Here is a 12,479-nt window from a genome sequence, read left to right on the forward strand (position 1 = left end):
CTTTGTGTTGCTGACTTCAGAAAAGGAGCTGGATGTGTTTGACCTGAAGAAATACTCCAGATCAGAGGAAGGTCTTCTGAGGCTGCTGCCAGTGGCCAAAGCCTCCAGAGCTGTTCTGTGAGTACATAAAATGACATTTTAGTCCTAATCATCAGGAAGAAATATTCAGTTTAGAGAAAAATATGTATTATAATATGTATATAAAATTATATTGAAAAACATATTGAATAAATGCATTGATTTTCACATTAGTATAACATTTTGACCATACAATTCTAGGAGACGGAAGTTGAATCTATATGTTGTTTGGGAGAATAAACCAAATGCATCTGCCATTGTCCTTCTACACTCAGGCTGTCTGGCTGTGGAGTCACAGAGAAAGGCTGTGCATCTCTGGTCTCAGCTCTGGAGTCAAACCCCTCACACCTGAGAGAGCTGGATCTAAGTAACAATGACCTGAAGGATTCAGGAGTGAAGCTGCTCTCTGCTGGACTGGGGAATCCCCACTGTAAACTGGAGACTCTGAGGTCAGTATTCCTGTAGTTTGGTCAACAAGTGATAACTGTTCACCAGATCCACATGTGTTTACCAGACACACATAGTCCACACCATATGTGTTTGGACAGTGAAGCTTACAGTTTTAAATTTGGTGCTATGCTCCAGCATTTTGGATTTGAGACAGAATGTTTCATATTAGTTGACAGTGAAGAATGTCACCTTTTATTTGAGAGGTTAATGGTGATAGATTTGTCTTTCTGAGCTTGAACTATTATTAATCATTAGTTATAAGAGAGACATGAGGGGTGCCATAATGAAGCTTGGAAGGGGCTGAGTGAGGGAACACGTTGGCATGTGGCAGTACTGATAAGTGGACGAACCGTTGAAGGCCATGTTTTTAGCATAAGGAGGAGACTCCACCCAAAGTGGGGTATGTATTCTACCATTGGTGAAATCATGTCTTTGTCTAATGCAGCTGTATTGACCCTCTGAGAAGCATAAACTTGGTTTGAGCTTTGATTGTGTCTTTTGAATTTTTACTCTGAAAATTAGAACCTAACAATGGTGAGAGGTTAGCATGTTTTGTTGTAGCCTCTGTTATTGGTAATGGTGAGAGGTTAGCATGTTTTGTTGTAGCCTCTGTTAATGGTAATGGTGAGAGGTTAGCATGTTTTGTTGTAGCCTCTGTTATTGGTAATGGTGAGAGGTTAGCATGTTTTGTTTGTAGCCTCTGTTATTGGTAATGGTGAGAGGTTAGCATGTTTTGTTGTATCCTCAGTTACTTTCTCACTAATTATTATTAATGATTAAATCATGATCTTTCTCAATCATGGCAGTCACAGGCTTGATGTAGTCATTGCGTTCAAGGAATATGGGACCAAATACTATACGTTTGACTACTTTAATACACTATAAGTGAATTGGTCAGAATACTTATGACTTCTTCAAATAGGGGGACTATATACAGTTGAAGTCGGAAGTTTACATACACCTTAGCCAATTACATTTAAACTCAGTTTTTCACAATTCCTGACATTTAATCCACGTAAAAATGCTCTGTCTTAGGTCAGTTAGGATCACCACTTTATTTTAAGAATGTGAAAAGTCAGAATAATAGTAGAGAGAATGATTTATTCAGCTATTATTTATTTCATCACATTCCCAGTGGGTCAGAAGTTTACATACACTCAGTTAGTATTTGGTAGCATTGCCTTTACATTGGTTTAACATGGGTCAAACGTATTGGGTAGCCTTCCGCAAGCTTCCCACAATAAGTTGGGTGAATTTTGGTCCATTCCTCCTGACAGAGCAGGTGTAACTGAGTTAGGTTGTTAGGCCTCCTTGCTCGGACACGCTTTTTCTGTTCTGCCCACAAATTTTCTATAGGATTGAGGTCAGGGCTTTGTGATGGCAACTCCAATACCTTGACTTGTTGTCCTTAAGCCATTTTGCCACAACTTTGGAAGTATGCTTGGGGTCATTGTCCATTTGGAAGACCCATTTGCGACCAAGCTTTAACTTCCTGACTGATGTCTTGAGATGTTACTTCAATATATCCACATAATTTTCTTTCCTCATGATGCCATCTATTTTGTGAAGTGCACCAGTACCTCCTGCAGCAAAGCACCCCCACATCATGATGCTGCCACCCCATGCGTAACGGTTGGGATGGTGCTCTTCGGCTTGCAAGCCTCCCCCTTTTTCCTCCAAAAATAACAGTGGTCATTATGGCCAAACAGTTCTATTTTTGTTTGATCAGACCAGAGGATATTTATCCAAAAAGTACGATCTTTGTCCCATGTGCAGTTGCAAACCGTAGTCTGGCTTTTTTATGGTGGTTTTGGAGCAGTGGCTTCTTCCTTGCAGAGCAGCCTTTCAGGTTATATCGGTATAGGACTCGTTTTACTGTGGATAAAGATACTTTTGTACCTGTTTCCTCCAGCATCTTCACAAGGTCCTTTGCTGTTGTTCTGAGATTGATTTGCACTTTTTGCACCAAAGTACATTCATCTCTATGAGACAGAATGTGTCTCCTTCCTGAGCGGTATGACGGCTGCATGGTCCCATGGTGTTTATACTTGAGTACTATTGCTTGTACAGATGAACGTGGTACCTTCAGGCGTTTGGAAATTGCTCCCAAGGATGAACCAGACTTGTGGAGGTCTACAATGTTTTTACTGAGGCCTTGGCTGATTTCTATTGATTTTCCCATGATGTCAAGCAAAGAGGCACTGAGTTTGAAGGTAATGAAAGCCATGACATAATTTTCAGGAATTTTCCAAGCTGTTTAAAGGCAAAGTCAACTTAGTGTATGTAAACTTCTGACTCACTGGAATTGTGATACAGTGAATTACAAGTGAAATAATCTGTTTGTAAACAATTGTTGGAAAAATTCATGCACAAAGTAGATGTCCTAACAGACTTGCCAAAACTATAGTTTGTTAACAAGACATTTGTGGAGTGGTTGAAAAACAAGTTTGAATTACTTTTATTTCTTTAAATGGTGAAACCGATATGTATGAAAATTCCCTGGTGATATTATATACTGTCACCTGGTGTGAAACATTTGCTCTCAATTCCAAAATTCTGGAGTACAGAGACACATTTGAAATGTTAGCTTCACTGTCAAAATAGATATGGTGTGGACTGTATACTCAATACAATCTAAATCTCATACCTCACTGTCTGTCTTTTGACTGATACTGCTTTTTAAACTGGTCTGGTCAGTCTACTCAAATATTTGTAATATGCATTTTTATATCTACAAGTAATATTATCATTTATAATAATGATACATTCATTCATTTATGTAAAAATATACTGCCACTATTTTCACCACCAAAGAATAGTAGTGTGGTTTTAATATGATTTGACTCTTTGCAGGCTGTCAGGCTGTGGAGTCACAGAGGAAGGCTGTGCTTCTCTGGTCTCAGCTCTGAAGTCCAACCCCTCACACCTGAGAGAGCTGGATCTGAGTAACAATGACCTGAAGGATTCAGGAGTGAAGCTGGTCTCTGCTGGACTGGGGAATCCCCACTGTAAACTGGAGACTCTGAGGTCAGTATTCCTGTAGTTGGTCAACAAGTGATAACTGTTCACCAGATCCACATGTGTTTACCAGACACACATAGTCCACAACATATGTGTTTGGGCAGTGAAGCTTACAGTTTTACATTTGGTGCTATACTCCAGCATTTTGGATTTGAGATAGAATGTTTCATATTAATTTGAGGGTATTCATACATATATGTTTTACCGTTTAGATATGAAAGCACTTCATGTATCTTGTTCTCCCATTTGAAAAAGTAATAATAATTTGGACATACTCACTTATATTGTATAAAAGTAGTCATAAGTTTAGTATTTGGTCCCATATTCCATGACTGCAGTGATTACATCAAGCTTGTGATTTTACTAACTTGTTGAATTCCTTTGCAGTTTGTTTTGGTTGTGTTTTGGATGATGTTTTTCCAAATAGAAACTGAATGGTGAATAATGTCCTGTCATTTTGGAGTCACTTCACTTGTATTGTCAGTAAGAATAGAAGATGTTTCTGAACACTTCTACATTCATGTGGATGTTACCATGATTATGAATAGTCATGAATGAATCATGAATGATGATGAATGAGAAAGTTACAGAGGCACAAGGATCATACCCCCTCTGTTATTGGTAATGATGAGAGGTTAGCTGTTGTAGCCTCTAACTTTCTCACTCATTATTATTCATGATTCATTTATGATTTGTATTAATCATGGCATCATCAGGATTAATTTAGTAGTGTTTAGAAACATGTTATCTACTCACTTAGACAGAAAATGTAATACACTATTATTTTTCATGATTTATTTATGTTTTGTATTAATCATGGCATCATCATCAGGATTTAACCTGTTTGGGCTGCAGGGGGAGTATTGAGTAGCCAGATAAAAGGTGCCCATTTCAAACGGCCTCGTACTCAATTCTTGCTCGTACAATATGCATATTATTATTACTATTGGATAGAAAACACTATCTAGTTTCTAAAACCGTTTGAATTATTTCTCTGAGTGAAACAGAACTCATTCTGCAGCACATTTCCTGACCAGGAAGTGGAAAGACTGAAATCGATGCTCTGTTCTACTTCCTGCCTATACATGGGCATGATACGTAAGAGTCTACGTGCACTTCATACACCTTCCCCTGGATGTCAAGAGGCGGTGAGACAAGAAATTTCGTGTTTATCTTGGTCTGAGGTGGAATAAAAGCTCTTTGTATGACGTGACCGTCCATTTTCTGTTTTCTGGAGCGCGCGAAAGGGGACATGGATTTGCCTTCTGTTTAGCTGTCGTTATGGACGACTAATATCTCCGGCTATGATTTTATTTGATACATGTGACCATATCATCGTAAAGTATGTTTTTTCAATATAGTTTCATCAGATTATTGAAAATTTTTCGGGAGTTTTGCCGTGTTMCGTTCTYTTCCGTTTGTTGACTTGGAGAGCTTTGTGCCACTTGGCAAGTGCGCGTGCTAAATCGAGAGGGAAAATGAASGTTCTAAATCCAAACAACGACTGTTCTTGACAAAGGACACCTTSTMCAACATTCTGATGGAAGATCACCAAAAGTAAGAAACATTTTATGATGCTAATTCATATATCTGTCGTGCATGTGAATTAGTCGTGGGCGCCCAACTTTGGGGTACTCAGCTATACCGAAGCTGGATGTCGTAATGAAGTTATTTTTTAGAATTCTAACACTGCGATTTCATTAAGAACTAATGGATCTATCATTTCCTATACAACATGTATTTTTTASTTATGTTTATGAATAGCTATTTGGTCAGAATATGTGTGTCAGAAAACGTGTCAGAAAAATATCGTTGCTGTTTAGACGTTGTGGAAAAAGTAGCTAAGTTAGCACAATGTGTAACCACTGATTTCAGCTCTAAATATGCACATTTTCGAACAAAACATAAGTGTATGTATAACCTGATGTTATAGGACTGTCATCTGATGAAGAAAATCAAGGTTAGTCAAAAATTATATATCTTTTGCTTGTTTGTTAYGATCGCTAACTTTTGCTACTGGGAAATTGCTTGTGTTTTTGGCTATTGTGGTAAGCTAATATAACGCTCTATTGTGTTTTCGCTGTAAAACACTTGATAAATCGGAAATATTGTCTGGAATCACAAGATGCCTGTCTTTCAATTGCTGTACACTATGTATTTTTCAGAAATGTTTTATGATGAGTAATTAGGTATTTGACGTTGGTGTCTGTAAATATTMTGKYTGCTTTCGGTGCAATTTCTGATTGTAGCTGCAATGTAAACTATGATTTATACCTGAAATATGCACATTTTTCTAACAAACATATGCTATACAATAATATGTTGTCAGACAGTCATCTGATGAAGTTGTTTCTTGGTTAGTGGCTATTTATATCTTTATTGGACGAATTTGTGATAGCTACTGATGGAGTAAAAAACTGGTGGAGTAAAAAAAGTGGTGTCTTTTGCTAACGTGGTTAGCTAATAGATTTACATATTGTGTCTTCCCTGTAAAACATTTTAAAAATCGGACATGTTGGCTGGATTCACAAGATGTGTACCTTTCATATGCTGTATTGGACTTGTTAATGTGTGAAAGTTAAATATTAAAAAAATATATATTTTGAATTTCGCGCCCTGCACTTTGAGCTGGCTGTTGTCATAAGTGTACGGTGTCGGGCTGCAGCCATAAGAAGTTAATCACCACTTAATTAACCTTTCTGAACCACCCATCCCGGATCCGGGATAATTGTCAACAGCAACGCTGAAATAGCATAGCGCCACAGTCAAATAATATTACTAGAAAATATTCATATTCATGAAATCACAAGTGCAATATTGCAAAACACAGCTTAGCCTTTTGTTAATCCACCCGTCGTCTCAGATTTTGAAATGATGCTTTACAGCGAAAGCAATACAAGCGTTTGTGTAAGTTTATCGATCGCTCGACAAAACATTAAGTACACCTAGCATCAGGTAACTTGGTCACGAAAATCAGAAAAGCAATCAAATTAATAATTTACCTTTGATGATCTTCGGATGTTTTCACTCACGAGACTCCCATTTGTTAGACAACAAATGTTCCTTTTGTTCCATAAAGATATTTTTATATCCAAATACCTCCGTTTGTTTGGCGCGTTATGCTGAGAAATCCACAGGAAAAAGCGGTCACGACAACGCAGACAAAAATTCCAGATAATATCCATAATGTCCACAGAAACATGTCAAACGTTTTTTATAATCAACTCTCAGGTTGTTTTTCAAATATCTATTCGATAATATATCAATCTGGAATGTTGGTTTTTCAATAGGACCGGGAGTAACAATGGCCGCCTTTCTCTGTTGCACACAACTCACTCTGAGAGCCCCCACCTATCCACTTACGCAATGTGATCGTTCTCCTAATTTTTCAAATTTAAAGCCTGAAACTATGTCTAAAGCCTTTGACACCTTAGGGAAGCCATAGAAAAAGGAATCTGGTTGATATCCCTTTAAATGGGTGATAGGGATGCATAAGAACAGAGAGGTTTCAAAAACAGAGGCACTTTCTGATTGGATTTTCCTCAGGTTTTAGCCTGCAATATCAGTTCTGTAAACTCACAAGACAAAATTTTGACAGTTTTGGAAACTTTAGAGTGTTTTCTATCCTAATCTGACAATTATATGCATATTCTAGTTTTGGGGCTGAGAAATAGGCAGTTTCAAATGGGTACGTTTTTTAGCCAAAAACGAAAATACTGCCCCTACACTTAAGAAGTTTTAAGGAAGGATTCCTTTTTGACTCAGCCATGCCTCCTTGCCCGTCCAACATTTCCTCATTCCCCTCCCTTCTAATGCGACTATCCCCGATGCTTCTCCTTTTTCCCCTTACCCGCTACAAAGTTTCTCCTTGCAGGCAGTCACTGAGTCTGAGGTGCTAAAGGAGCTCTGCTTGGAAAAATGGCGCCGGAAGAAATGGTATCAGTTTTACGGGCGCCCAACCAATTGTGCTATTATGTGTTTTTTTCGCGTTATTTGTAACTTATTTTGTACATAATGTTTCTGCAACCGAATCTTACGGCAAAAAATTGCTTCTGGATATCAGGACATCGATCACTCACCTCGGATTAGACAAATAATTTTTTCTACATCAAGGAGGACGCACAAGACATTCTCCACACACCCGACAGCGCCGGCATCCCCGTTATTTGCAAGAGGAAGCGACGCAGGTACAGAGTACAAAGAGCCGGATGCCTGGTCAGGACCCGGAGAAGGCGTGTGAGAAAGCTGCCGTTACCATCATACTACTCGCCAACGTGCAATCATTGGACGATAAATTAGACGAGGTACGATCACGAATACCGGTCTTTGTGTTTTGTATGCACCAGCTAGGACTGTGACGGTTAGTTTGTTTGTTATTTTGTATAGTGTCTATGTCTAACGTTAGTAGCTTGTGTATTGCACTTTTGTTTGTAGCTTCAGGGTCGTTTGTTGTTTTGTATTAGTTTGTCAGTATCTTGTCTTTGTGTTAATTAAATTCATGGAAAATTACAACGCTGCACATTGGTCCTCCGATCCTTCTCTCCTCTCCTCGTCCGAGGAGGAGGAAAAGCTAGACTGCCGTTACAGAACCACCCACCAAACTCGGACAAGCAGCGTGAGTACGAGCAGCAGCGGCCCACTACACAGGAATCCTGGACATGGGAGGAAATTCTGGAGGGTAAAGGACACTGGGCTCACATTGGAGAATATCGCCGCTCTCGGGAAGAGATGGAGGCAGCTAAAGCCCAGGAGCGGTGGTATGAGGAGGCAGCACGAAGCGTGGCTGGAAGCCCGTGAAGAAACCCAAAAATTTATTGGGGGGGGGGGCGCTAAGGGTAGTGTGGCGAAGGTAGGTAGGAAACCTGCGCCCACTTTCCCATGCTTACGTGGAGAGCGGGAGTACGGGCAGACACCGTGTTATGCGGAAGAGCGCACGGTGTCTCCTGTACGTGTGCATAGCCCGGTGCGGGTTATTCCACCTCCCCGCACTGGCGGGCTAGATTGAGCATTGAGCCAAGTGCCATGAAGCCGGCTCAACATATCTGGCCTCCAGTAAGTCTCCTCGGCCGGTGTACATGGCACCAGCCTTACGTATGGTGTCCCCGGTTCGCCAACACAGCCCAGTGCGGGTTATTCCACCTCCCCGCACTGGACGGGCTACGGGGAGCATTCAACCAGGTAAGGTTGGGCAGGCTCGGTGTCAAGGGAGCCAGTACGCCTGCACGGTCCGGTATATCCGGCGCCACCTTCCGCCCCAGCCCATTTCCTCCAGTTCCAGCACCCCGCACTTGCCTTATGGTGCGTGGCCCCAGCCCAGTACCACCAGTGCCTACACCACGCACAGGCTTCCAGTGCGTCTCCGAGGCCTGTTCCTCCTCCACGCACTCTCCTATGGTGCGTGTCTCCAGCCCAGTACCTCCAGTTCCAGCACCACGCAACCAAGCCTCCTGTGGCGTTCCAGAGCCCTGTACGCACTGTTCCTTCTCCCCGCACTCGCCTGAGGTGCGTGCCCTCAGCCCGGTACCTCCAGTTCCGGTACCACGCACCAGGCCTATAGTGGCGCTTTGAGAAGTCCAGTGTGCCCTGTTCCTGCCCCCGCACTCGCCCTGAGATGCGTGTCTCCAGTCCGGTACCACCAGTTCCGGCACCACGCACCAGGCCTACTGTGCGCCTCAGCAGGTCAGAGCCATCCGTCTGCCAGCGCCGTCTGAGCCATCTGTCTGCCCAGCGCCGTCTGAGCCATCCGTCTGCCCAGCGCCGTCTGAGCCATCCGTCTGCCCAGTGCATCTGAGCCATCCGTCTGCCCAGCGCCATCTGAGACATCCGTCTGCCCAGCGCCATCTGAGCCATCCGTCTGCCCGCAGCGCCATCTGAGCCCCGTCTGCCCGAGCCTTCAGATCCGCCCGTCTGTCCGGAGCCATTAAGAGCCGTCCATCAGTCAGGCGAACCCAGAGCCGTCCGTCAGTCAGGAGCTGCCAGAGCCGCCAGCCAGTTAGGAGCTGCCAGAGCGCGCCAGACAGTCAGGAGCTGCCAGAGCCGCCAGCCAGTCAGGAGCTGCCAGAGCCGCCAGCCAGTCAGGAGCTGCCAGAGCCGCCAGCCAGTCAGGAGCTGCCCTCCAGTCGTGAGCTGCCCTCCGTCGTGAGCTGCCCTCCAGTCGTGAGCTTGCCTACAGTCCATGAGCTGCCACTCAGTCATGAGCTGCCACTCAGTCATGAGCTGCCACTCAGTCATGAGCTGCCACTCAGTCGGAGCTGCCACTCAGTCCGGAGCTGCCACTTAGTCGGAGCTGCCACTTAGTCCGGAGCTGCCACTCAGTCCGGAGCTGCCACTCAGTCCGGAGCTGCCACTCAGTCGGAGCTGCCATTCAGTCCGGAGCTGCCATTCAGTCCGGAGCTGCCATTCGTCCGAGTTGCCTCTCTGTCCGGAGTTAGCCCTGCTGTCCGGAGTTGCCCTCTCTGTCCTGAGCTGCCTTTCTGTCCTGAGCTACCTCTCTGTCCTGAGCTCCTCTCTGTCCTGAGCTACCTCTCTGTCCTGAGCTACCTCTCTGTCTGAGCTACCTCCTAAATCACGTGGGGGCCTTGGGGAGGATTCTTAGGCCAAGGTCGTGGGCGAGGGTCGCCTACTCAAAGGACGCTAAGCGAGGGGGACAAAGACAGTGTTTGGAGGTGGTGTCCCTCGTCCACCGCCGGAGCCGCCACCAGCGGACAGATGCCCACCCAGACCCTCCCCTTGAGTTTAGGATGCGTTCGAGTCCGCACTCAGGGGGGGGGGGGGTACTGTACACGTCCTGAACCAGAGTTCTTATTGTTTTGCTTGTTTAGTGTTGGTCAGGACGTGAGCTGTGTGGGAATTTCCTTATGTTGTGTGTCTAGTTCGTCTGTTTCTGTTGTTACAGCCTAAATATGGTTCTCATCAGAAGACAAGCTGTCAATCGTTGTCCCTGATTGAGAATCATATATAGGTGGCTTGTTTATTGTGTTCGGAATTGTGGGTGGTTTGTTTCCTGTCTTGTGTTTTTGTATGCACCAGCTAGGACTGTGACGGTTAGTTTTGTTTGTTTTTTGTATAGTGGTCTATGGCTAACGTTGTAGCTCTGTGTCTTGCACTTTTTGTTTGTAGCTTCACGGTCGTTTGTTGTTTTGTATTAGTTTGTCAGTATCTTGTCTTGTGTGTTAATTAAATTCATGGAAAATTACCAACGCTGCACATTGGTCCTCCGATCCTTTCTCCTCTCCTCGTCCGAGGAAGGAGGAAGAGCTTAGACTGGCGCGTTACAATATCCTATGGTTTCACGGAAATCGTGGGCTGAATGAAGACATGGATATTCAGTATACGGGATATCACGCTGCACCGGCAAGATAGTACAAGCACAACTCCGGTAAAGACGAGGGGGGGCGTCCTGTGCAATTTGTTAAACAACAGCTGGTGCAACGAAAATCTCAGGAAGTCATCTAGATTTACTCGCCTGAAGTAGAGTATATTGTGATACATTGCAGGCCACACTACTTGCCTAAGAGAGTTTTTCAGCTGTACTTTTTGTGGATGTTTAATTTACCACACACAACAGATCTGGCACTAAGACCGCACTCAGTCAGCTGTATGAGGAACTAAGCAAAACAGGAACCACTCACAACCAGAGCGGCGCTTCTAGTGCCGGAGACTTAACCCTGTCTCTCCTCTCTGGGGAGGTTCTCATCTCCTGACCTTTTTAAACTCTCACTGGTCAACAAAACCCGGATCCGGGATCCCCCATCAAAAAGCTGACTAGCATAAGCCTTGCCGAACGCGACAGGGATATCCATATAATATAATTTTCAATGAAATCTCAAGTCCAAGCACCAATGAAAGTTACACACTTGTGAATCCAGCCAACATTCGATTTTAAAATGTTTTACAGGAAAACACAATATGTAATTCTATTAGCTAACCACGTAGCAAAAGACTCAACTGTTTTACTCACAAAATTTTACTCCATCAGTAGCTATCACAAATTGTGCCAAATAAAGATATAATAAGCCACTAACCAAGAACAACTTCATCAGATGACGTCTGAACCATTTATAAATAAATCTATGTTTTGTTGAAAAAGTGGATATTTCAGGTATAATCATAGTTTTAAATTGCAGCTACAATCAAAATTGCACCAAAGCAAAGAATATACAGAACAACGTGAAATACCTAATACTCATCATAAAAATTTTGAAAAATACATATGGTGTACGCAAATGAAAGACAACATCTTGTGAAATCCAGCCAATATTTCCAGATTTTAAGTGTTTTACAGCGAAAACACAATAAAGCTTATATTAGCTTACACAATAGCCAAAACACAACAACCGCAATTCATCACCGCAAAGTGTAGCGATACGAAACAACCAAGCAAAAGATATAATTTTTAGCTAACCTTGACCTTCATCAGATGACAGTCCTATAACATCATATTACACATACACTTATGTTTTGTTCGAAAATGTGCATATTTAGCGTACAAATCGTGGTTACAATGTGAATACTTAGTCAAAATATACACAAAATTGTCTCGGAGAAATCTTGGAAGTCACCTATATCTGACCAAATACATCATCATAAACTTAATAAAAAATACATGTTGTAAGAAATGAAAGATCATAGTTCTTAATGCATCGCTGGTGTTAGAATTTAATAATACTTTAATACGACATCCAGCTTATTATAGCGGACAAGCGCCCAAATCGGGCGGACAAAATTAACATTTTCACACAGATAATACGAATTACATCATAAAATGGTTTTCTACTTTTGATGATCTTCCATCAGAATGTTGTAGAAGTTGTCCTTTGTCCAGAATAATTGTTGTTTGGTTGTAGACATGTCCTCTTCTCCTGTCGAATTAGCAACCAACAGCTAGCCATGTGGCGCAAAACGTGGCCACTTCACATAACGCAAAGAAA

The 12,479-nt window shown here is 42.7% G+C and overlaps 1 protein-coding gene and 1 long non-coding RNA gene across 2 annotated transcripts in view; one reads left to right on the forward strand and one right to left on the reverse strand.

The window, feature by feature from the left end:
• LOC139025783 (uncharacterized) overlaps nt 1-12,479 on the reverse strand; it is a 71,415-nt gene that overhangs the window by 51,465 nt on the left and 7,471 nt on the right. The gene's annotated exons all lie outside the window — the stretch shown is intronic.
• LOC139025780 (ribonuclease inhibitor-like) overlaps nt 2-12,479 on the forward strand; it is a gene marked incomplete at its 5' end in the record, with an annotated part of 19,978 nt that continues 7,500 nt past the window's right edge. The window contains 3 exons of the mRNA XM_070440973.1: nt 2-117; nt 354-527; nt 3,382-3,555. Of these exons, the coding sequence (XP_070297074.1) occupies nt 2-117; nt 354-527; nt 3,382-3,555 (464 nt within the window). The remainder of the gene's footprint in view (nt 118-353; nt 528-3,381; nt 3,556-12,479) is intronic.

Source organism: Salvelinus sp. IW2-2015, unplaced genomic scaffold (assembly GCF_002910315.2).
Source record: "Salvelinus sp. IW2-2015 unplaced genomic scaffold, ASM291031v2 Un_scaffold3260, whole genome shotgun sequence".
Classification (NCBI taxonomy): domain Eukaryota; kingdom Metazoa; phylum Chordata; class Actinopteri; order Salmoniformes; family Salmonidae; genus Salvelinus; species Salvelinus sp. IW2-2015.